Source organism: Phasianus colchicus, chromosome 12, assembly GCF_987193195.1.
Source record: "Phasianus colchicus chromosome 12, bPhaCol1.hap1.1, whole genome shotgun sequence".
In the NCBI taxonomy this organism is placed as follows: Eukaryota; Metazoa; Chordata; class Aves; order Galliformes; family Phasianidae; genus Phasianus; species Phasianus colchicus.
In genome coordinates, this window is record NC_143447.1 from 5,556,217 (window position 1) to 5,582,500 (window position 26,284).

At 46.4% G+C, this 26,284-nt stretch overlaps 1 protein-coding gene and 1 long non-coding RNA gene across 3 annotated transcripts in view; one reads left to right on the plus strand and one right to left on the minus strand.

The window, feature by feature from the left end:
- The window catches only part of LOC116225568 (uncharacterized), a 253,551-nt gene that overhangs the window by 124,804 nt on the left and 102,463 nt on the right, over positions 1-26,284 (plus strand). For both annotated transcript variants that reach the window (XR_016470294.1, XR_016470293.1), the window contains exon 4: positions 11,632-11,734. This is a non-coding gene — a long non-coding RNA (uncharacterized LOC116225568). The remainder of the gene's footprint in view (positions 1-11,631; positions 11,735-26,284) is intronic.
- Positions 23,138-24,655, minus strand: FOXB1 (forkhead box B1). The gene has a single exon (XM_031588020.2). It carries the CDS (start codon positions 24,113-24,115, stop codon positions 23,153-23,155), a length of 963 nt encoding a protein of 320 aa, XP_031443880.1. The 5' UTR covers positions 24,116-24,655; the 3' UTR covers positions 23,138-23,152.

Sequence of the window (26,284 nt, forward strand, 5' to 3'; positions counted from 1 at the left end):
GCCATAGGCTTGTCTTCTTCAAGGTGCCTACAGGCTGTGCTCTTATATAACATATGTTTTAACAAACCATCTGGCTTTAATGGATTTCCCAAGTGTCTGCTATCTTACAGCCAGTCATATTGGCAGACATAAATGCCCACAAACCCTCTGTCTGGCTTTCTCCATGGGTCAGAGAACAATACAGTTGAGGGCTATAAGCTTTTTAGAAGGGATAGGCAAGGTAGGAGGGATGGGGGAGTTGCCCTCAATGTTAAGGAGTGGATAGACTGCGAGGAGCTCCCTCTGAGAAACAGCCAGGAAAACAGACAGAGAGTCTGTGAGTTAAAATCAGGGGTGACAAGCTGGAAGGGATCCATGAGATTCCTGGAGTCCACTGATGATAACTTTCAGGCTCAAGTTTTCAACAGACTAACCAGAGGTAAAGCATTGCTGGACCTGGTGCTCACCAATATGGAGGAGATCATTAAAGATATTAAGATTGTAGGCAGCCTGGGCTGCAGCTGTGCTCTGGTTGCATTTGTGATTTCAAGGAATGCATACCTGGCAAAGAGTGCAGTCAGGACCCTGAACTTCAGGAGAACTAGCTTCAGGCTGTTTATAGAATTGTTGGGCAAGATCTCCTGGAAAGAAGTTCTTAGAGACAAAGGAGCTACTCTTTAAGGATGACTTTCTGAGAGTGCAAGAGCTCTCCATCCCTCAGAATAAGAATGCAGGGAGGGGAGGCAGGAAATCAGTGTGGCTTGGCAAGGACCTGAAGGGCAAACTGAGGGAAAAAAAGCACATGTACAGGCAGTGGAGGCAGGGCACGTCACCTGGGAAGAATATAGGGATGCTATCCAGACTTACAGAGATGGGATTAGAAAAGCCAAGGCACAGATGAAACTGAACTTGGATGGGATGTTAAAAACAACAAGAAGGTATTCTATAGGTACACAGACCATAAGAGACAGATCAAAGAGTGTGTACCTCCTTTGCTAAGTGAAAAAGGAGAACTGGCTACAACAGATACAGAGAAGGCTGAAGTACTCAGCCTTAATGTGAGCCAGCAGGGTGTGCTTGCAGCTCAGAAAGCCAACGGTGTCCTGCGTTCCATGCAAAGAGGGGTGGCCAGCAGGGACAGAGGGGTAATTATCCCCCCTGCTGTGCCCTCATGAGGCCCCATCTGGAGTACTGCAACCAGGTCTGGGGTTCCCAGCACAGGAAAGATATGGAGCTTTTGGAGAGGGCCCAGAGAAGGGCCACTAAGATGATCCGATAGGGAGCACCTCTCCTATGAAAATGGACTGAAGGAGCTGGGCTTGTTCAGCCTGGAAAAGAGAAAGCTGTGGGGAGACCTCATTGTGGCCTTCCAGTATTTAAAGGGAGTTTATAAACATGAGGGAAATAGGCTTTTTACAAGGGTAGATAGTGATAGGACAAGGGGGAATGGTTTTAAACTAAAGGAGCAGAGATTTAGATTAGATGTCAGGGGGAAGTTTTTTACTGAAAGAGTGCTGAGGTGCTGGAACAGGCTGCCCAGAAAGCTTGTGGATGCCCCATCCCTGGAGGAGTTTAAGGCCAGGTTGGATGGGGCCCTGGACAGCCTGGTCTAGTTGGATGGGACCCTGGCCATCCCTGCTTGTGACAGGGGGAGTGGAACTTGATGATCCTGAGGCCACTTCTAATCCAAGCCATTCTATGATTCATAAAATGACAACAGAGAATACTGTAGCCAAACCTAATGCTTTGGCTTCTGAAAAGATCGTTTTCTAGTTCTGTGATGCTAAAGAGCAGCTCCCTGCACTTTCCTGATGGTCTTTCCAGCTCTGAGAACAGTCATACTAGTAATTCTAATACAGACCTTGAAATCCTAACCAAGGACCACAGGAATTGTCCATCCATTTGTTTATAAACCTCAACTCTAAAACCGCAGTATAATTACAGCTGCAACTGGGAGACAATCAAAGCTTGTAACAGGATGCCTTTTTGGAGAGAATCTGAGAACAGGAATTACCTGTGTAGGAAATGAAACCTAAGATTAAAGCTTCAGAATTATCTTGGAAATTACAGTTCAAATGTTACGTAAGAATTAGGTTTCTATATAAAAATAATTTATTGTATTTTTTTAGTTAATTAGTTTGGCAGCTTTTATCTACCAGGATATATTGGTAATAGCTTTATGCCTCTAGTTTCAGACAGTAAACTCACTAAAAGTAATTGGCACACTGGATGCTTTAAAACCTGGCTTATTCAGGTGTCAGATTCTCAAGGCTTATGTGCTGTGGAAGCTCAGTCTCAAATTCCTGCAGAAAGTGTTGCTTTCTTGGTTTATTGGTATTCAAGTGGCAAAATTCAAGCATAATTTGGCTACTATCACTTGAAACTAGGCAATTTGCTGTGAGATTACTATTTTGGATTCAGATTATAAATCAAAGGATTTCTCTTTTGGAAACTTTAGCCGCAATGGATAGAGGAGTTATTTTAAGAATTCTCCAGAAGTAATCTCATATGCATAAAAGAGGTTGTAAACTCTATGCTTGTAAACTCTCTCTCCTTTGTCATGAGAACAAACACAAACTGAAGTATATAGCCTGCCTTCTGACAAGTCTGAAGCATCCAAAAGAATTATCCCAAGCTTTCTGACATTGGTAGAAATATATATGCACAATGGGCACCTGCAATCCCCCAAATAATTATACTTCTCCTTTTGCATCTTTTATCAATGCTGAAAATAAAATGTGATAGTGAAGTGGTTTCCTAATTACAGGACTGATTTAACAAAATGCTTACATGCTTGTTTGAATGAGGACCAAATTATTCTCAAATTCATCTAGATTCTTTATTGAAAGGTCAAGAATTGCTATTGAAAGACACTACAAATGAGATAATGTAATGTTAGTTTGAATGAACTGCACCTCTTCTTTCATAAAAGGTAATACTCCAAGGATAGGCTAAGTCTGGTGGTTCAGATATGATGAGCTAAGCAGGAAGCAGCTATGTATTGCATGAACATTCAACTGTTCCTATTTGGAGGTAAGGTAAAGGAGGTCTACTTATTCTCAATTTCAGTTAAGTCTATGGAGACGAAGGGTAGTGAATATTAACACCTAAATAATTTACAACTCTGCTTTAGATTAATTTGGGGTAAACAGAAGCAGAAGATGATAATAACCCCATCAATCACTTCTCAACCAATTTCAAGTAATGCCATTAGGTTCTTTTTAAAGACATACAGCAACTTTTCCAGAGCCCCAGCTGACATGCTAAGTAACTCCTAAGACAGGTTAGCTCATTCTTTTCTGATTATTTCTGTAGAAGAGTGTCGAGAATAAACAAAATAGCTGTGAAATACCCTGAAAGGACTGACTTTTAATTGTTCAATTTCAGTGATTGTTGTTTTCATGTTCCAACCAAAAGTAGTTCATGGAAAATAAAACTGTTGATATTTTATTACAATCTACAGAAAATGAAAGTTTTTTAAAAAGCAGTGCTTGGCAACTATGAGCATGTATGCAGTCAGTGGTGTTAACAAAGACTGTGACATTGTATGCTTTGTTTAGGTTGTACTAGCCTGCCAAATTTGTTAGCAGCTTTCCAAACAGAAAGGAACATATGGAGCATGCCTGATTTTAGAAAGTTTGGAGCCTACCAGTGATTATACTTGTTCAAATGCCTGTAGCAATGAGCAGTTTGATTTCATTGGGGATCTGCAAAAGCCCAGGGGTCACTTCATTTACTATTACTCAAAGGCACAGGGAACGAGTGCTAAATGCTCACTTTGATTTTATTCAGGTTTTGAATTCTATGGTAACTTGCGAGCATAAGAAAACAGTAGAAGCTAAATTTTCTTTTTCAGCAAATAAACAGGAAAAATCTGAATTGCATTGGAATACATTGTTATTTGTACAGATCTATTTCCTGAAATCCTTCATTTCTGCCTGGAATTTCCACTCTTCTGTAGATGTTCGGCCATTCCAAGTCAGCTAGCATAATAAAGCCAGCATGTGTAATGACTGGTATGTGGATGCTAAATTGCAATCATCTTAACGACGTGCATATAGGTAGGGGAATAACTGAAAAGTGTTATTGCTTTCCTTCAGACTTGTCCCACTGCAGGTGAGAGCATTTGTGGCAAGGTGGCTAAAAAGCAATGTGTGTGGTAGCAATTTCCCATCTCACTTTATTTTAATCTGACTATTCTTTCTGAATAATGCAGTTCTTGTATTGTTTTCTTTGCTTGATTTTTCTCAAGATTTGTTTTTTTTAATGATTAAGTTATAATTCATGTAATCAAAATTTGAAACAAAGTGTGAAAATCGTATCTGAGCATATGTTAACCAGGAGCTAAATTCTCCTTTCTAGGCTCACTTAAGGGATTATTATCTATCTTTAACAGCTTTCTCATCAGTGTGGCTTGGGTAGTGAATGGTGATGCATTTCCTGTGAGTAGCCTTTTGTGAGGAAATTGTCTGCACCTTGGCTTGGCTGACTTGCTATCAAAGTGAGAAACCAGAAGCAGTTGCTCTAGCTGAGTGCGTGGCGGAGGCTGGCATCCAGAGCCTGCTGAGGGCTGAGTGAGAACCGAGGAACCAGAGGCCAGTGGGATCTGCACAGGACTGTCTTGTCTCCTCACAGTGGCTGCAAATTGTCTGAGAGCAGAAACCACGCAGAGCTGAGTGAAACTGCCTTGTCCAAGCACACAAGTGGTTGTGTGAGATATTTTTTATTTTTCCAGTAAAATCAAGGTCTTGAAAAGAGCTCCAAGTGCATGGAGCTCCTGCTGTAATCGGTTCAGTTTGAATGAGGGAGCTCAGTCCCCACAGAGCCAAATGCAGTACTGAGGCATTAAACTTGGGAGGGAGGTGTGAAGTTCAGGAACATGCAGAATGGTCTGACAAAGGTGTTTGGCTAATGCACTGGGAGAGTCACCATGTTTAGAACATGCATAGAGATAGAATCTGGAACTTCTGAGTTCCACTGTGTGCTTTGAAAAGTGCCAGTGGCAGTAGCAACATGTTAATATTGTAGTAGGGGAGAATTTAGACGTGGCAGGAGATAAGCACATGGCTGGAAAGAGAACTGCTGATCCTGTTAAATCAATCTCTATTAATTTTGAGAAAATGGAATCCTCTCCTGGTATTATTAGGAAGTGGCAGATGAAACTGTAATGGCACAATGGCAGTTAAAATGCCAGGGCTTTCACAAGCTCGTTCTACGTACTTCTTTACTGATGCTGATTGCCGATGATGAATTTGGTTTGAAAAATGGAAGCTATACAGAAATTTCCAGGAGTTCTGTCTTCTTACATATCAAACTCTCATTTTTGGGGCCATTGGCCCTTTTAGAGATAACGTTCAGCAGGACCAGTGAAATGCTTGAAGAGAGCATTGTAATGATGTGCTCTGTTAAACTGAGGGGCAGCATCTCTGGATTATAGTGTTGTTAGCTGTGATGTGACCTACATGTAGGGAGATGCAAGCCTGGCAGGGGGAATTGATGTGTTTCAATAGAACCACTCATGTGCTTGGAAAAAAAAAAAAAAAAAAAGAGTTCAAAGATTAAGATTGGGTGCATAGTTTTAATAAATTAATTAGTCTTGTAGCTGCATATTAATTACTACATTCAGTTTTTTTTATTGTGTGTGTCAAGACATTTTTTTTTACTTTGGAACATTGAAATTTAGGTCACAGTGGACTTTGTGATTTTATTCTCTTTAAATCTTTATTCTTACTTGAAGTAAATAAACCAACACAGTAAAGAGAGCTGATAGCTACTCCATCTGTATTATGGCACACAATGATGGCTGGAAGTTAAAGGTTTGATATATAGATCTATTTTTTTATTGCCAGCCCCTGCCCCTGAAGAAAGTATTAAAATTTCCAGATGAGTAACCAAACAATAAATAGATGAGACAGTTGCTGTGAATATCTGATTTTTTGCATAATAATGAGATATTGCTGGATAATACACTTTGCAGTCCACAGTTTGTCTATATTATCATTTTGATTGGACAAATGCATAAGAAAGATATATAAGTAGAGCCACACGGAGTCTTTTATTGTAAATTGATTCAGTTTAGTTAAATTTGCAGGACATTCTAAAAACAAAACCAAATCCAGGAATATGTCCACATACACAATCCCATCAGCATTCACTTGCATGCACACACATAACACACAACATATAGCCAATACCTGGTTTCACAATTAATTACGTGCAGCAGAAACATCATGTGCAAACTGCGAGCTCTTTCTCATGCCAGTTAGGGTAGATTTAGGATCATATTCAGTTATGTCCTTTCTTGCCACTCAGAAGGTTCAAAGAAACACATGGAAGGGAGCCTTTCACCTCATAGCTGGGCCTTGTCATTACCACAACAGGCCAGTGCAAGGGGGGCTTTAGGGTCAGTCTTGAATGGTGGGGTGGGTAGGTGAACTCCTAACTGCATTCTGAGCGGAAACAAAACCAAAAATTAAGCTTTATGGACAAAATATTAATCCACAATGAATCTGTAATGAATCTTCAAATGAATATGTAATCCAGAATCATTTTAGTGCAATTTTATAGGGGAAAGATGCTGCTCCTACTGAATTCACTGACAGATTTCTTATAGTTGTGCCCTGCACGTAAGGGCATGCCACTGTTCCCATTGTTAGAAGATGTCCAGCAGAATTGCCAGTAGCAGTGTACAGGTCATAGCTTGTCCTCAATTAGAAAGCTGGTTGTCACAGTTAAATTAATACTTTGTCTTAATTCATTCCAAGCCTGTTTGCCTGGAATTTTAAAAGAAAGGATCAAGATGGAATTAGAGTTCTGTTTTCTTTCTAGGAGAGAAGAAAAAAAAGCAAAAAATAAACTGTGTTTTGTTTTATTTGAACATAGTTAACTGTTTTGTGCCTTTGACTATGTAATCATATAATCTGAACAAGGTCTGTTAGTCCAGTCTTCAGGATTACTTCCTTCTGATACACAAGTATCCAGCTCCTTTTGTTGTTTCGTCCCAGCCCTCTAAATCCTACCAGTGCCATCTTGTTGTTGCTTCTTGCTTTTTGCTATATTCTTACATCTCTCTGTCTTCCTGTCTTCTACAAGTTTTCCCACATATGGTTGCTTCCTCCCAGTTTCTGGAGGGCAAGGATGCATTTCCTTCACTTTGCCCTACTGGTGAATGCAACAGGAGATTTTGTTGTGCAGACAAATGAAAAATTCTCACTCATGGCCCAGTTTCAGACCTGCTGAGCACTAGAAACTCAACTGGAAACAACTGTGAATGTAACATCTGCTGGCTAAACTGAGGAGCCAAATAATCCCTGCTTTCTTTTTTCCTTTGTGTGTATGTGTGCATGTGCACCAGGTGAGAAATCTACAGAGTCGAAGAAATAGTAAACAAATCAATAAACACTGCAGACATAACTTAGATGTGTCCTGAAATAATGAAATCATTCACAGCCATCGGCTCTCCTCAGCAACACAGAGATGAAGACTGTTGCTGAATTACAGAATCTTACATAGCTAATGTCTTACATCTCTAATAATGCACATATTATTTATGTTAGGGAAGGACATGTTTCCTAATGGTTCCTCCATATCAGATTTATATAGCAGTAGGATTGAGGTCCTGTTTCTTCAACAGGGAACATTCATGCTAGGGAAAAGTAGTGCAGGATTTTCCAAGAGATTGAAGTACACATCAGAATTTCCATCATGACCAACAAAATAAGTGCTCTCATGCACAGCCATCAGTGTTGTATCCAGAAGCCATTTAGCCACCAAAAAGAAGTGGGACAGATTCTAGCCTAGTTACTCACCTGCTGGCAAAAAGTCCTGCACTGAAACATTACATCTGGGCTGTATTCCAATTCAATTCTTCATAATCCCTTAAGGTATGGGTCTCCAAACTTTTGGCAACCCAACAAAGACATAAAACTAGTGGGATATTTGGCGTTAATTTCTTGCATCAGTTTGGTTTAATGGAAGTGGATGCAATTCTTAGTGAGTTCTCTATATGTTTGTCAGAGATTTTTGATGAAATTTTATTCTTCCTATACTTAATCCTTGAAAACTGTCGTTCACAAATATACATACTGTCAAAAAATTATGACATGAATTTGGGTGTGATTGTGAAGCTAGAGATATTTTTCCCTGGTAAGATAGATTTTATGAAAGTCTGATAAAGAGACACAATCAAATTTTTGATTGAATATCTGATTGCAACTCTATCCATCCCATTTGAAAATTCACAGATCATGTGTTTATACTGACTGAAAATGGAGTTGCAAATATACAAAAAAATTGATAATTTTTTCAGCAGTGTTGAAACCTGTTCTCAATTCCTCTATCAAAATGAAAGCATGGTTGGAATTTTTTCTGTTTGTAGGCTTGTGTTGTGTCAGTGTATCAAAATACATAAAATTATTTGCCATAACTTGAGTTGGCACTGCACTGTGCCCTCCCTGCGTCCTGGTTTCAGCTGAGCATTGTTAATAGCACAGGGATGGTTGGTTGTTGCTGTATGACAGACCTGGGCTGGGCTGCTGGGTGGGGAAGAGCCAGCACCGTGATGGCACAGGGCAGGAGGCGGGATGCAATGCAAGCTGTGGGGGCTGTGTGTGGCCCCCACACTGCGGGCTGGACATGCCTGTCATAATGCCTAGCAGATAAAGAGGCATTCTGTGGATTCTTCCTCAGTGATGCAGGTCCATCCCACGTTTACAAAGCATAGATGCAAATTCAAGCTTTACAACACAGACTGCTTTCAATGGGCAACATGGCATTCCCTGGCCAGTGAAATTAGAACTTACTGCATTCCACCTCTTTTGCTCTTACTGTGCTGCTGGAATTATGTAATGCCAGTTAATTACATTTCAAAAATTAGAATGTGGATAATGGTTAGCTGTCTTTGTGAAGTCATCAGACTAACTATACTGTAGGTGTGACATCTTTTCTTACTGGAATTTGTTTCATTCAAAACAACTGTCATGCATCCTTTGTCCATGGATAATTACATAAGCTTTCCAATTTATTCACATATTCTAACTTACACAGAGCACCAACTCATCCCAAAACCTCTACTCACACAGACAAAAGACATAAAATACTTAGATAAGCCTAAATGTCAACTGAAGCATGGAAAGAACAGTCCTGATTGGTGAGGGCAGTAGTGCTGTAGTGTGGAGCCTGGTATTGGGCGTTTTCCATAAGCATTGGTAGTAAAGACTGAACTGCAATGAGTGGTTCTACTGAGTTTTCTTGTCTTCTTATTTTCTGAGGTTGCACTGGGAAAGTACGGGGCTGAGGAACTGAAACCATCTGTGCAGGGATTTTATACTGTCTTCACTCACAGCTTCTTAAGCTCATCTTTCTAGGGTACAGTCAGGTGCACAGTGTGAAGGTTTGGCCTCTTGCTGGACTTTTCAGACACTTGGCTTTGCACAGACACACAGCAGTAAGCTAATTCCCTCCAAAGCTTATCAGCTGTGCTGTTTTTCTGATGCACAGACTTCTTTCAGCTGAGCTTCGTATTTCCCAGCAGTTATTTTCTCAATCATAGATACTCTCATAATACCTCCTACTGTAACATTTGAATTCTTCACAAGCACTTGTGCGCAGCTTTGGGAAGTGTTGACTTTGGGAAGTGTTGTTGGTTTCTTTACGGACACAAAGGAGCTCTATATGTAATTATTGTGGCAAAGAATATGTAACTAATGTCTATAAAGATACTCAGAGACTGGAGCAGGTAATGTAGGTTGTTGTGAAAGCCTGTGCAAGTTTAGAGGAGAGGGTATACATAAGCTTTCAAGGTAGTTGTGGCCTGTATCATATGGTCTGGGTGCAGGAAAATGGTTGTATGTTTGCCTGTAATTCCACCTTTTCTAAGGTCCTGAACACATTATGGGTCTGTGAATGAGGCAAATTAACCTCTTTTTCCTAAGCTGTAGGCATACCCACTGCTGTTTGAACGATGCTGGCTCCTAACAGCCAGTGTCAGACAGGGGAGCAGAGGGCAGACAGCGTCCTGGCCAGCAAGGGTGGGGATGGGGCACCCATGCAGCCCATGCTGCTTCAGGATCTGGCGCTGTGTGGGTGCCATGTGCAGGCCTGTGCCCACACTGGGCATTGCTCTGCTTGTTGACTTGAGGACTTGCGAATGCAGGCTGATGTACAATTCTCAAGTGTGCTGTGTAGCAGTTGTTTTTTTTCCCAGACAAGGCAATTCAGCTTCAAACATCTCTCTCTTATTTGTAAGCAGTTTAAACTTTACACTCAAGTTATCTTCTTTTTCCCCAAGCTTGTAGTTTACAGGGAAAACCATCAAAAATAAGTACATAACATGTATACAAACCCTTAAAATCTACCAGAACCTTTAGTCTCCGCTTGTTTTCCTTTGTGGTATTTTGTTTTATTAATAAGGCTGGCTCTATATGCATGACAAAATAAGAAAGCTATTTCTGATGAAGCAGACGAGTCTTCGTTAGACATCAAATATAACTAATATTTGATGTCATAAATATTAATAGCTTACATGTCTTTAGATACTTTAGAATCAATTCCAAACATTTTTTTTATTATTCTCTGTTATTTATTTTTTCACACTGAACTACTGGAAGGAATTTTTCCCCATTTCTCTGTGAAAAAATTCATCAACTTCTGCAGGCCTGATTCCATCTTTTGAAACCTCTTTTTAAACTATCTGAAATAAGATTTGTTCAGTGTGTTTTACAGCGTGTGGCTAATCTGCTCCCCAGCAAAGTTAACCATTAGTGTCGTGCATCAGAAATGAGTGTATGATAGCCAGCAGTTCGGCTGTCTGGACTGATGGGGGGATTCCCAGAATAGAACAGAGCGCACTGAATGTGGGCCCAGTGCGCAGCATCGCCACTCACTTGGCATGCAATCTCTGGGGCAGTTCTCTACAGGTACTGAACAGTATTTGGCATTTCCAAATAGGAGTGGCTTCAGTAACCCTATGTAGCTCTGTGTTGGTCTTCCTTAAAAATAGGAAATGCCTCTTTCTGAGCTGAATATCTCCATATCTTCCCTTGACTGTATAGACCCTGTTTAGATCACAAACTCTTTTGATGCCTGGTAGACAAGTAATGACTAATATTATCAGCTGAACAATTCTTGATGCAGAGAGCAGAGTCTCCCAGAGATTACATATCTGTACCTATTTTTAATATTGTGTTTGGGATCCAAGTTAAAAGATCCATACGTATGCTAAGGAGAGAGGAGGGTTAAATATAAGATAGGGAATGTGCCAGTGTGAGGAAAACAGTTGTTCTTTCAAGCTGCTCAGTGTATTTGTGCATGTTTGTTTCTAGGGGACTTCTTTCTTTCATGTAAATAAGTTTATAGAAAAAAAATCTCTACAAAACCAACACTCTGCCTTTGCCTTTGAGTCTTCGCTCTTAATAAGCTCAGCAATGACTTGCTGACTTTTGCTGCAGTAAAACACAGTTGCTGTGTTACAGTCTCTACTGGTGACATATTCCAGTTGTTTTTTTAAGATGTACAGAAATGATGGAGCACAAACTTAGTTCTTATAACCCAGTCCTTCCTATGGCTACTTTAGAGGACTGCTGTGCTGTCTGTGCAGTCAGACCTCTGATGACTATGTGTATTAAGCCTGCCATGTTTCTTCTCTGGCTCCAGGTTCCCTGTGGTCTCCTACAAAGGCCTCCATTTTCCTTGCAGTTCTCCCTCTTCACGTTCTGGACTCATGGCACTGAGGGATGCAGCAGATCAGTAAACAAAGGTAACCACAGAGCTTAAATCTCCAAATAGCCACTCACTCTGCTTTGGACAGCAAGCACATGAGTGGCTATTTCTAGGTAGAAGCATTTTTCAGCACTGAGTTTTATGGGGTGATGGCAGCTTTGAGGCCAAAAGACTGCCCAGTAGTTATTTGCCTTCCAGAGTGCTGTAGCCATGGAAGAGGACAAGGCTAGAGTCTGCCTTTACCAACCCAATGACTTTACAGAACTTACCCTGAAAGTTACATGCAGAGAAAATACAAAAGACTTGATATCCAGAAGGTTAACTTTCTGTTAATTGAGCTGCCACTGGAAAAGTAGTTCCCGTTGAAGCTGGTCTTTTGTTGCCTGATAAATGTTGAAAGGATCAGTATATACTTAGGTCAATGGAAAAAATAAGATCTTGTACTGGGAAATGTGGGAAAATAATACATATCTTTAAAAAGAACAGAAAAAAGGAAAGAAATGGAAAAAGAGAAAAAAGGAAGGAAAAGAAAAGGAAAGCAAAGCAAAGCAAAGAGACGTTCAGAGCATAAGGGAAAGAAATCCCCTGTTCTTTCCAAGTATGTGGAACATCATAGCTGTTGTAAATAGGCCAGTCCCAAAGAAATCACACGTGTTCCAAATGGGAAGAGATTATTTGCTGCATCATTTTAGCATGTTTGATTTATCAGTAACTAATGGAAAATTGACAGGGGTTTTGAACAAAGTAATTCAATGTGTCAAAGCTCAAAATTTGGCATCAAATATGTTTTACTTATGGTATATTCACATGGTGAGAATATAGGTATTAATGAACTCCATTCTAATTCTTCTTTGTAACCTGCATTGTTAATATACTGTTAGTAACCATAGAGTTTAAAGCAATTAGGACAAAGAGTAGGACAAGGAGAAAGAAGACATTTGAATATTGCACCATTCAGAGCAAGAACTTAGAGACTGAACAGAATTGCCTCTATTTAGTGATGAGTTTGGTATCCTTATTCAGGTTTTTAGATAATTTGGGGGATAGACTCTTTTCTTATGCAGTCCTAGTGACCAGCTGATGTTTGGTGGTATTTGCTAAGCGTGGAAGTTTTAAACTTGTCTTGGTGAAGGAGTGGGGTTTATGAGACCAACTGTTATGCCTACATTCTCTCAGTCACCCCAAGCAGTGTTGAATATTTTGTCCAGATTCAGTCAAAATTGGGAGTAGTTAAAGCCCTCTTTCTACTGAGTTTCTAGTTTCTTATAGTGTTGTCTTAAATATTTTCCTAAAACATTGCCTGGATAGAAAACCCAGGTTCAAATTAACCCCTTCTTGTGGGAAAGGCAGTCTGAATTCAACCACTGTTTTATTTTGTTTGGCAGCTGTGAACCAGTCAGCAGGTGCATCCTCTGACAAGTCAGCAAACAGCTCCCTGGTAGACTCTCATTTAGGAAATAGGAAGGGAGGGCTCTTACAGCAGGTATGGTGTAGGGAACAAGGGACATTTTCTGTAGGGAACCAAGTAAATCTATTCTGGTGCTTACACTACAATATGCTTTTCAGTTCTGTTCTGTGTTAGCCATGCCCACTGATATCAACGGGAGCTGTATTGTGGGTTGAAAGGATAACAGCACAAGGACAGTGATGTACAATCTTGAAAAGCCTCTGTGTCCAGAGAGAGCTCCCTGAATGCTCTCACTAATGACTCCTTACAGAACTTACAGAATGAAATCCTAGTACTGCTCCTGCCAAGGTCATGGAGACAGCTTATGAGAACAGATTGAAGTTTTCATTGTGTCAGGGTCTGGATGTTATTGTATTTGGGAAAACACTTAATAGCAATACTTTTGCAGCTCTTTCTCTGTCTGTTGATTTTTCCAGTGATTGTGTGTTAATTATTCAGTTCCAACAAGTGAATGAAGAAATGGAAACATCCAAAGGTAGTCTGAATCATTTGTTTCAGAGAGTTGAATATGTTGCTTTTCATTGCCAACAGCTTGGTGACTCCCAGGGAGCTGATGAGTAGATGCAACCTTATTGCCTGGGGTTTTGAATTGTCCAGAGAGACTCAGAAATGTGCTTATATTGTGAAAACAAAACAAAATTAGTCACCTTTTCATGCCAATTAACTTAATCTTAACTTGCACAGTGATTTCTGTGCACGTAGCAGATAATTGCATACATTGTTCAGCAGTGTAGGAACTTTGTATATAAACTTCTGTCTTTCTCTGTGTGACTAAAATGAGACCAGTTCTGCTGGCTTGAAATAAGGAGTCTGCAAAAGAGGTATCAGGAAGAAATTTAGATTTGCTCAGACAACTTACTGTAGTTATTATGGCTAAAACAATAATTTAGTAGGTTTTTCCCTTCCATACGGACAATAAGAATCAGTCATAATGCCTTCAGAGTCAAAGGTTATGTAGAAAGAGACTTCATGCAGAATAGGAAAATATCTATAAGAGAAGTTTTCTCTCCTAAAATTTACAGTCACTACTCACTATTGCAGAGAAAGGAACAATGAATATAGCATGCTTGGAAGAGTGAAAAGTTTCCTAAGGCCCACAGAGAGGCCAGGTGGTGGAGCTTCTGCAAGGCAAATTTAAGTCCTGCTGCTATGGCACAAGATGTATGAATTACCTGTGCTGACACAAAACAAATGACCGAAACTCCTACTCCAAGTTCTGCTGAGCCAGAGGCTTTCCTCTCAGCTGTCGCTGTGAATACAGGCATGGTTGGCATCCCCCCACTCCACGGAGGAGAAAGGCTTTTACCATTGCTGTGCTGAGAGGTTTTGGGAATTCTCCTTCATGTCAGGATGCTCCAAGGATCCAGGCTTATATAGCGAAGCTTGCTGGTTCTCTGTAAGGTAGTTCTCAGCCTTCATAAGAGGTATTTTCAGAGCTAAAGTGGATGAATACTGACAGCTTCTGCTTTGTATCCTCAGAAGCCGAAGGAGAAGACAATGCTGAAAATAGTATTTAACTCTGTGCTGCTGACCTCCTACCCAACTGTGCCACATCCATATTCACAGAACCATAACCTCCCTGACTTGCATTGAGAAATAAGGACGCATTGTTAATGACCCAGATTCATCCCATTGAGTTTCTTTGCAACGGCATTTGACCCCCAAACTGTCCTTTTAAGCAGTATCTCATTACTTTAGAAGAAAAAAAAAAGATCATCCAGAGCTTGGTCATGGAGAAACAGTTTGAGTATTTTGGTTGCTTTCTTTGGTAGGAAGTGACGACGCAGACTGGTCAGGACAAGAGACTAGTTTTGAGAGACTTTTAGTATTTTGGACATAAGAAACAGTGGCACTTAGATGTATGTACAGCCCTTACTGCAAAGGCTAATGAATGATCAAGAGTACTTGATGTCTCATGGGTTTTTTTCTTTTCTGGTGCTCTGGGTGGTTGTATGATCTGATAGTTCTGTCAGAGACTTTGTGGTCTGACAAAGCTTTAAGTCGTTTTAGAAATACACTTTGTTTTATAATTCATGCCTGTGACCAGTGAGGAAAAAAAAGCTTGTTTTCCAATGCACAACTCCAACATAGCAATTGCAGGTAGAAAGAGCTGACCAGTTGGATAGAATTTGAGTGCTAGAGGCAGAACGGGGCTTGTTTTCCAATGGTGAACCTTCATCTGAACGTGCACGAGGTGCCCCTGGTGATTCCTGCTTGATGACTTCAGAACAGCCTGATCTTGATGGAAACATTTCAGAATTCCAGGCTCAAAAATAAAAGACAGCATATCTTTGTATATCCTCAGAAAGGGGAGGAAAAAAAAGCATCAGGGAGAACTCTCAAAAGCCAGACTCTGGAAGCAGAGCTGATAAGCAAGTGGATTTGGAAGGCATGGCCCAAGCCATCTTAGACAGTAATGGGATTTATAATATGCAGCTCTGTAGAAACAGTAAGAGAATAAGGTAATTTCTGGAGTAATCAACCCTTGCTTGATGGCAGTTGGAGGTGTCCCTGTCTGGGTTTGCAGACTGTAGCTGTGTGGGCACGGCAGGACTTTCAGCCCTCTTGTGCTCTGCTGCCTGTCTCCACACTTGCTGTCTGTCCTGTGGGAGCATAACCAGCCATATGGTCTGATGGAGCTAATTCCTGTCTGTATTGCCTGGGGCTGCTGGCATCCATGTGTGAATGCCTACACCATCACCAGGGCAGCAATTGGAAAGAATGTGGCTGTGTAGATGTCTGCCATGGCAGCAGGGCCAGCAAGCCTTGTCCTACAGAAATAGATTACACTGACAAAATATGCTTTCACTGATGTGACTTATGGTTTAAATTCTCCCAGAAAGCACCAACAGCTTTAATACCAGCATAACTAAACTTACTAAGGAGTTTGCCAGTATAGAAATGCTACAGAAAATTAATGGATCCTTCACCCTGTTAGATCAAATCCAACCAACGCTTCTACAGTGGAGACATGGCCTAATACTGTCAGGTTTAATGTCATTAGTGAAATTCCATCACAGGAATTCATCCACCCACTCTTTTAGTGATGATTTCAGAAGAAACTCCGGTGTTAGTAGCTCTGATGGTTACGTCACGTCTCACAGCGCCTGGTAGCTGTCCTTAACAATCCTGGAGAATTGAATATTAGAGTTTCTCAAATGTCTGTTTTGTCTTTTGCAAAAGAGGGAGAAAGTACATTTGAGATCTTACTGATGGATACAAAAAAAAACAAACAGATAGTGTAGTTTTAACCCAAGCACAGAAAAGACAGTCTCTCATGTTTTTCTTGTTTTATCTCAAAGTATTTAGGACTGTGATTTTGTTAATGCACAGATTGCTTTGTCCACAGCCTGAAAGTTATCCTGGCAATTAAAAAAGTGGATTCTGAGCTGCTCTTCTTTCCTCCAAACACTCAAAAACCAGGTGCACTTCAGTAAAAGAAAAGAGGAACTTAGAACCCAGTATTCTGAGTTTGAACCTTCCTTGGGCAGTTCTGTTGGTATGTGCTCTAGGTGTGACTAAAAACAACAATAGAACATTTCTGGTGTATGGTCTGAAAGCACTAGGCTAACACTGGAGGAAGAACAGAAAAAGAACTTACTTGTTTTGCAGTTTTCAGGCACCCATTACTATGCAGCATTATGGTGCCTGTGTACATACTCTATCTGACCTTCCCTGTCTGCTGGCTGATGGTGACCCCCAAATGAGAGAAAGGTAGAATATTTGCCAACTTAGAAAAGCATTTGAATGTTCTGAAAAAAAAACTTGAGGGTGATATCCTGGCCCCATTTAATTGACTTGGAAGTTTCCATTGATTTTAATGGAATTAAAATTGTTCTCTGAAATCCCCAGTTAATGTATAAAGTGCTCACAAATATGGCTAAGGTGAGCTCTGCTGTGGAGAGCAGGCTGAATGACTGATGGGGTGAGGAAACTCAGAGCATAAAGAAAGCAGCAAGGCACAAGCTCTTTCCTCCCTACAGAATTGTTCATCACAGGGGTTGTATCTCTTTTCAGAGAATGTACTCACATCAGTCTTGCGAATCGCAAATGATTGAAAATGCCTTACTTGGAAAATGTGCCTTTGGATATCAGGGGAAACACCTCCATGGTGTTCAGCCTGTATGCATCTGCTTCTGAGAGTAGATCTGTTTCTCAGAGCTTCCAGATAGATCTGGCCTTTCTACATCTGTGCAGGATGAGGAAGCTGCAGCTCAATGAATGAATTGGTATTTGTTAGTGTCTCATTAGAGTGTTCTCTATTAGAATCTGTTAGAATGTTCTCCTTGCCACCAATGTAATGTAAATTTGGAGCCCATTTACATGTAATAGGGATCAGCCTCCTCTTGATCATCTTCCCTATTCTCCAGAGAACTTCCTTAGCCTAGAAATAAAAAGATGTAATTATGAAACTGTCTTCATCCAGGGCTCAAGTACATCAAGCACAAACCAAGAGGAAATACAAATTGTTTCTGTGTTTGTGGGCTCTCTCAGGAGTCCCATGCCAGCCAAATCCTATCCTTCTGAGTAGTCTTTCCTGGTGTAAATAACCCCATATGGCAGAAAGCTAAGGAGAGCACAGAGCCCCGAGCAGAGCCCAGAGCAGACTGCAGGGCATGTAAGGGCATTTCCATCCAGCCTACTGTTGACCTGACATTTCCAGCACATTTTTTTGGCCAGGGTTGGGAAGAGTGTGCAGCAATGTTCAGACATTTCTGAACAGAGGCTTTGCAGCCTTTGTGGTTATTTCAGCTGAGTTCGCGTTTGTTCCGTGTTCGGTTGGAGATCCATTGGCACTGCCAGTAGTAGAAATAAAATGGCCCTGTGGTTATTGGCCTGGGCTATTAGAATGAAGAGCAGATGCGTGGGCCTGCTCGTGGGAGCAGCCCTGGGACCAAGAGGTCCCGAATGCTCCAACAGGCACCAACCTGCCCCCAGTGCTGGAGCTGAGGCCGCTCGTGACATGAGGCTGGGCAGGAGGACACGGCTCGGGGTGCAGCCACAGCCCTGCTGGACGGCCCGAGCTCTGGGGAAGTGCTGCCCCTGAGTGCTTTGATTTCATCGTCGGGAAAAATATTTACAAATAAGCCTAGTGCGTGCGGGTGGTTAGCGCCGTGTAGGTTGAGGGAGTGGAAAAGCAGTTTTCCTGTGGCGTGAGATTATTCTTGGCCGTAATGCCTCTCTGAGGAGCTGCGCTAATGAATGCAAAACACTCGAGTTACTACTTAATAAACGCTGAGGCCCTCCTAAATAGCGCAGAATGAAGGGCCTTTATGCGGCAGCGGCCGCAGAAGGGGCACGAGCTGCTCCCGGCAGCGGCTGGGGCGGGTGCCGCTGGGCTCGGCTGCGGTGAGGCCGCTCGGGGCTGCGGCCGCGGCGGGCAGGAGGGGAGCTGCGCCGGGACCGGGCCGCCCGGGGGCCGCGTCGCTCCGAGCGCTGCTCCGCCGCACGCCGCGACCCTCGACCCTCAGCCCTCGAGCCTCTCGCTGCGACGGCCGGGGCGCAGCTTCGGGGTCTCCCCTGGCAGCCCGGCGCGGAGAGGGGCGGCACGGCGCGCTACTGCCGAGCGCGGGCGCGGGGGGCGGCCGGGGGCCTTTGCCCGCTCTTCCCACGGAGGGGCTGCGGGCGGCCTTTTCTGCTTTTTCTCTCACCCTTCTAAATAAAAACGTTATCTTCCGAACCGCGGCGGGGCTGGGCGGATAAATGCGGAACCCGCGGGTCGCGTTGTACGATATTGTGTTTCTTGCAAACGGGGGTGCCGCTGCGGCCCGCGCCCTAGCGCAAACGGACCCAGAAGGAGAGAGGAAGATAAAATGAATTTAAATTCCAAAGGAGTTTCAGCGCTGGTTTCCTAGTCCCCGAGTCAGCAATGTGTTTGTGAAAATTCAGCCTTTTTGTCTCTTAGAAAAAAAGGGCTAAATCTACATCGGTGGCCCAGTCTAGGTTTGCTATTCTTTGCATTTTCTATTCAAGTGAATGAGAGTGAATGAAGTGGCCTGGGACCCTTTATTTGATCTACTCAATTGCATAAAGTGACAGAATTCTAATATATTTGTTTAATGCTCTTCAATGGGGCTTTCACTTTCTAGCTTGCAAATGAAGCCTCGATCTGCAAAGTTTTGTCCTTTTTTTCTTTCCACCGTTTTTTTTTTCTTGGCACGGAGACCATATTTCATAACTCGGGCCACGGTTTGAAGTGATTTCGAGAGGAGTTTTAGACTCGAAAAGTGGGAAATAAAGAAACAGATGTGAAGTTATTGTAAATTCTTATAGTGGGCTCTGGGGCTATTGTAAGCCCACTGCAGGCGGTCCAAAGCCTCTCTTTTTCATGCTGTAATTGAAACATATTAATTAGATAATTTGTTGTTAGTTTAAAAGAAACAAATAAAGCCCCTCCGAGGCTTCACAGCCTCGGTTTCTTTTTGTTAATAAAAACAAAACCAAAAACAAAAACCCACAGAGTGACATTTATATTAAGATCCGCAGATCAGTCGGCCCTGCTGCCGCCGAAGCTCCGCGGTCGGTGCCGCTTCCCAAGGAGAGCGGCGGGGCCGGGGCGCACCGGGACCCCGCACCTGGCCCGGGCCGGCCCCGAGAGCCGCGCCGAGGGGCAGCGAAGGGGCGAGCGAGAGCTGCTGCCTGCGGGCTCGCTTCAGTAGAGCACGCGGTGCTGCGGGCGGTGTCCCGTCACACGGCCGGGGGAGGGGGCGAGGGGGGGTTGGAATGGAAAAAAAAAGAACCGTCCCGACGAGAAAGGGTTCACATACCGTGCACTGACCCACAGCGAAAGCCCGAGCCGCCGAGCGCGGCCGGCTCTGCCGCTTTCCTCGTGCACTCGGCAGCTCTCCGAAACAAGAGAGCCTTCTGCCTGGGGTGAGCGGTCTGTGCAGCGAGAACGCTTGGCTGGTAGCGTCTCACAGGCAAATAAACCAAAAAAGCTAGATAACCCTCTCTTCCCCCGCGACCCTACCGAGGTCTCCGAGCACGCTGCTGAGCTCGGCCGGAGCTGATTATTCGCACCCCCTTCGCCCCTTCCCTCCCCGCCGTTGTCTCTCACTGCTGTGCTTCAGATCTGTGTTTATTGACATTGGACTTGAGCCATTAGGGAGATTTACCAAGTCAAAGCAGTAAATTCGAGCGACGCACCGAGCGGCGTGTTTGTTTGCGACCTGCCTCCGGGCAGCGCCGGGCAGCGGGGCCGGGCTACGGGGCTCTGCCCGCTCAGTGTGGGTTAAAAAGGACCCTGAAAGTGCATCCTCGTCTTCTGAGCTCGGCTCGGATTTCGTCTTTGAGGATCTCTGAGGATTTGCTGTGAGTGCTAGGTCATAAAATGAGACGGGGAAAAAAAAAAAAAAAAAAAAAAAAAAAAAGAGTCCTCGTTGTTTAAAAATGTGGGTCAGCGCTTGTTTAGGAAAAGTTTGTCGAGTTCTGTGTCCATTGATCTGGTGATAAGTTTTGAATGCTTTCTTTACTGATCGTGTTGATATAATCGTGGGCTGCACTTGATGAATGAGTTCAGTTGTCCCCCATCTGACAAGCTTTAGCGGCTTCATGCATTTTAATCAGCCCAATGATTCATGTATTTTCCACCTTTTTCTGTGTGGGGGATCCGTTCTCTTGGAGGAAAAAAAAAAAAAAAAAAAAAAAGAAAGAAAAAAAGAAAAAAGTCGCACCAGGATTAAATGCCCTTTGCATTAATCTTAAAAGTTCGGCAGTGCCGTGTTGTAGGTACCGGGGAGCGTCCCTTACGCCGCTTCTGGTGCAGAAATTCAGGGCTGCACCACGGGCAGGGATTCGCCTCGATAAGATCGGGGACGGGGAGTCAAAGTATCCCGGCGGCTCATTAGAATACAATGTCGTTTGCTTTCTAATAAGCGTTGAAGTACTCAGTTGTGTGTACCTGCGTTCTTGGCGGACCCGGCTCTTCCCCGAGACACCTATTGCCTAATTTCGCCATATTACTTCTGTCACGTTCAACAGTTGCGGAATCCTTGCGAAATCCCCATAGGACTGACCAGCCCTGCCGGACGGTGCCGGAGCGGCGCTCACCGCGGCCGCTGAAGCCCCGGTCTGAGGAGCACCGCGCTGACAGCGGGGTGGGGGGCTGTGAGCCGCGGGCTTTGCTTCTTGCACAGCGTGCTTAGCGGGGATGGAAAGTAGTTACAGAGCTTTAGGAAATTACCAAGTGAAAGGCTTCCATATTCTACTTTTACTCGGAACAGATGTGGCTGTCCCTTTTGTAGGAAACACCGCAACCTCCACAATTCAGTATTCTGACTTAAAGACTAATTAATCCTGTAAGAGTTTTGATACTCTTTTATGTTCGCTGTCTTGTGGACGCTCACACATCTCTGCTTAGCGGAGAAAAAATAGCTGCGGCTATGAGGATGGCACACACACACACACACACACACACACACACGGCCGTAAGTGCGGCGCGTGTGGCTCTGCGTGTCAGTGTGTGCGTGGGTCGGTGTGTAGACAGACAGACAGACACACATACACACCACACGCACTGTGTTGTCTCTTCACTAAGTCACCGGTAAGGACGATTTTCCCCAACACGTTCTGGCGTGTTAATAACTGCATTTGCAGCGATCTCCCGAGAAAGCGTTCCCGAGAAAGAGCGTCCAGAGATGGGAATGTCATCCCTTGTTCGTATGGAAACTCTTCAAAAAGACAAATAAGCTGTGTCTGCATTTACATATTTTAATGAGAAAATATTATTTGGACGACTAGGTTCATAATTTAACGTAGACACTTTTTTTTTTTTTTTAACCTTTGTCTTAAAACACACATGCTGGGAATGAGAACACCGATATTTCAAATGCCATGCTCATTCTGTACAGGAAGAAAAGAGTTAAAAAGAAAATTCTTTACAGTATCAATAGACACTAATGCTGTTCGTAGAGGTTTGCTTTTTCTTTTTCCTTAACTTAAGCAGCTCACGACAGAACAACAGTTCGGTTTCCAGCAAACTACCTAAAACTAGAAAATGTTTCAAACAAAAGTGCGTTTTACACATTTATAACCATTCCTATTCACAACCATGTACAGCTTCCCCAGCCCCTGCCTGCGCCGTGCCGTACCCGGGGCATCGCTCCGCCGGCGCTGAGCCTGCACAGGGCTGGTTTGGTTTGTTTGTGAGCCGTGAAATAGCTACAGAATTAAAAAAATAAAGAAACCCCGAACCTCCGTCTGAATCGGAAGTTATCAGACAAATCAACTTCGATTTCTCTTCCACCGGAAAACTACGGTCAACATCCACTTTACAACAGGTACTGCGAGGGGGACCTCGTGTGATGTACAGTACAGATACGAGCCGCTATTTACAGGGAAACGCGCTTTGTAAACAGTGCGGGCACGGGGGCGGAGCGGCTGCTTCCCCGCAGCACCGGGCCCCGCTCCCGACGCCCCGCTCTCTGCTCCCGGGCCGCCCGCCGCCGCCTCCGCCCCGCGGCGCTCCGGCTCTTCTCGGTCGGCTCCGCCGCGGCCCCGCACCCCGCCCGGCGCAGCTCCGACCCCGCTGCCTGAGCCGCGTACACGCACCCGCACCGCACGGAGGGAACGAGCGCGTTCCGGGCTTCCGGAATCGGAGCGTTTGCCGCTCGGAGACCGGCGACGTCGCTGCTCTCGTGCGGTGAGGCTGCGGCCGTTTTGTGCCGTTTATGGTTTTAAAGGTCGGTCCTAGGTAACACCCTGCCCTTCCCCAGACAAAGGAAAGGAAAGAGGCGAGGCTCGTCCGGTGCCCGGCACGCCGAGGGTATCCGGAGCGCTTCGGGGCGCGGCGGCGATGCGCATGCCGGGGCGCGGCGGGTGGGAGGGCGGGGGGCTCCGCTCCGCTTTACCTCCGAGGAGCGGATAAACAAAGTTAAGGAGCGGCGAGGGCGAGACGGGGAGCGTGGCGGGTGGCTCGCGCCGTGCGCTCGGCCGACCGCGGAGAGCGGGGCGGGGGATACGGCGGGACGGAGCGGAGGGACCGCGGGGTCAGTGCACCGCCACCGAGTGCAGAGCGGGCGCCGGGCTCGTCAGAGTCTCGCTGGGGGTGGCCGGGCTGCTCTGGCTGGTGGCCGTCTGCGAGGACGTGGGGCTGAGGGAGGGCGGCGAGTTCGAGAGGATGGTGGGGATGGGCGCGGGCAGCGCGGGGAGGGCCGGCACGGCGGCGGGGGTCGGCTTGATGGGCACGGGGATGGCCGGCAAAGTTTGCCCGCCGTGGCACAGCGGCTTGATGGGCACGCCGTAAGCGCCGTACTCGCCGCCGGCCATGGAGATAGGGGTGGCCGTGTCGATCACGCCGGAGCCGTACACGTGGGGCCAGCCCGTGCCGATGGAGCTGCCCACCGTGGTGAGCTGGTTGGGGAGCGGGTAGGCGGCCGGCACGGGCTGCATGGTGGAGAAGGCGAGCCCGCCGGGCATCTTGTATTCTCGAGCGATTATGTTCTCGATGGCAAAGGGGTGCTTGAAGCTGGACGGCTGCGACACGCCGAGATTGTAGGTGGACATCTGGGGCAGGTGCGTGCCCGTGGCCGCCAGCGCGCTGAGGCGCAGCTTCGCCTGCTGCTGCAGGTACTGCGCCGCGTCGGCCGGCTTGCTGGGCGCCAGGTGCTCCGACTTCAGCACCTTGAAGCGCTTGCGGCGCCGCAGGAAGCTGCCGTTCTCAAACATGTCCCCGCAGCTGGGATGCAGCGCCCAGAAGCTGCCCTTGCCCGGCTGGTCGGGCCGGCGCGGGATCTTGATGAAGCAGTCATTGAAGGAGAGGTTGTGCCGCAGAGAGTTCTGCCAGCGCTGCGTGTTCTCCCGATAGTAGGGGAAGCGGTCCATGATGAACTTGTAGATCTCGCTCAGGGGCAGCATCTTCTCGGGAGAGCTCTGGATCGCCATGGCGGTCAGGGAGATGTAGGAGTAAGGGGGCTTCTGGTCGCTGTAAGTGTTTCTGCCCGGGCGAGGCATCTTCGCTTGGGGACCCGCGGAGATCTGCGGAAGGGCAGCGACAGGGATGGGGGGAAGGAGGGGGCGGAGGGGTGAGTCCGAGAGGCTGGGAAGAGCGGCACGGAGCGCGGGGACCGCGACCCTCGGGGCGGTGCGGGCGGGGGGATCAGCCCAGAGCCGCGCGGCGCCGGCGGGGGCTGGCGGAGAGCAGCGCAGCGCCCTACTCCCTGCTCCGGCCTTCCCGCTCCGGCCCCGCGCCCGCCCGGCTTCTGCGGCGGCCGCTGTACATTCCAGCCTCTGCCGGGGGACGGGATTCCCTCCCGTTCGCTCGCGTCCCCTCCTCTCCCCTCGTCTCCCGTCTCCCCGCCCCGGCAGCCCCGAGCGTGCCCACCTTAAAGTTGCTGGAAGTTGACAGTCCGCATCCGGGACGCGGCCGGGAGTCGGGGCTGCTCCCCAGGGCGGTGCTGCGGCGCCTTTTTCGCCCCCCTGCCCGACCGCTCCGCTCCGCTGTAGTCCCGGCTCTCTTCGGGGAATCCTTTAGCGTAGCCCTCCCTTCTCCTCCGCGGGCTGAATCAGCTCCTTTTACACTGGCGGCAGCTGGGTTGCGGCAGCGGCTCGCCCGCTTCTCTGCAGCCGCGGTGAGCTAAGTAGTTGCCTCCATGTCCTTCCTCCAAGCATCTGATAGTTTTATGTGGTGACATGAGCAGAAAAGACCCCTGTAGAGGCGCTTCATTAATGTGCCACTTCTTCGCTATCATATGACAATCGCCTTGGGAGGAGGGGGAGGGCGGCGGGAGGAGGGGGCTGGAGAGAAAGGCATAATCTGGTTTCATTTACACCTATTTACATGGACACCTTGGGCCAATGGGAATCATTTCCATTTGAAGACGAGGCGAGGGGTGAAAAGGCTCCGCCAGCGGAATTGCGGTGTGATGGTCCTCAGTAGCGGGGGGTGGGGAGGGGAGGTACGCGCCAACCTTTCTGTGGACTTTGCAGGAAGCTCAGTCCGCAATTCACACTTACAAATGGAGCTGCTGAGCGGTGCGATGTTTGACATGGAAATCGCTTGGCGGTGGTATTCTGTTTGTTCTGCATTGTTATCTGATTTGTGCTGTTGGCTAACCGAAGGCGAGGCTTTCTGCCCGGAACGAGGGACTTTCCCTCGCCGAGCCCAGGCGGGCTCTGCCCCGTTCCGGGGGCTTCGTGCGGGGCAGAGGAGGCGGGGGATCCCCCGCTCCCGGCCCGGGGAGGTGCCTCCCCCAGCCGGCCCACCCGCTCCCAGCTCGCGAACCTGTTGGTGCTCGGCCCGAAGCCGCTCACGGGCTGCGGGGCGCAGCGGGGCAAGCCGGTCTCTTCCCGGGAGCTGCGCGCCTCGGCTCCGTGCGGGCACCCCGGGCAGCCCCCGCGGTGCGGGATGGTGCGGGGCGCTGCGTGCCGTCAGCCCGCGGCGGGAGCGAGGGGGCTGCGAGCCCCGGGAGGGAGATGCTTTGCGGTGAATGCACACCCACTCCATTACCAGCGTTTTCGGAGTCGGTCAATAAATCACCAAAACGTAACTTAAACACGATGAATTTAGGAGATTAAACAATTTCATTAATATTGAAATGGCCGCTGAGGCTGAGAGCGGCCGCTTGAAATGCAAGCGCACGTTTTTCAATATTAACAGAAGTACTTGAAGAAAAGAATAATGTCACCTTCTTAATTCAGCAAAAATAACGGGGGGAGGAGGGGTGGAAAGAAGGGCAGGGGAGGTGTGAGCGCCCGCCCTCAGCTCCTCGCCCTGCAGCGGGGCCGGGCCGGGCAGGGGGCTGCGGTCGGGCCCCGTCGTCCCAACTCGCCACCCTCGAGCTCGGCTGATCCCTAGCTCGCGATGCAGGACGTCGTTTAGGGAATAATGGGCAACTAATCGCGTTTTTAAGAAGGCGAGAAGCCGAGCAGAGAGGGACACCTCCCGCACGGCCCCGCACAGAGGGCTCGGGGCTGCCCCGCAGCGGGATGCGGCGGGGGGATGGGGGGGAGAGAAGGGGGGAGGTAGCGCTGTGCGGCCGGGGCAGATTCCTACCGACGTGCCCCAGGCACCGGGCGGGAGGCCGCTGCCATAGAACGGAGAGTCCCACGTCCGCGGCTCCGCAGGGCCCCGCCGCCCCCAGCCCTGAGCTTCCACATCCCGGGCCGGGCTGATGTTTCAGC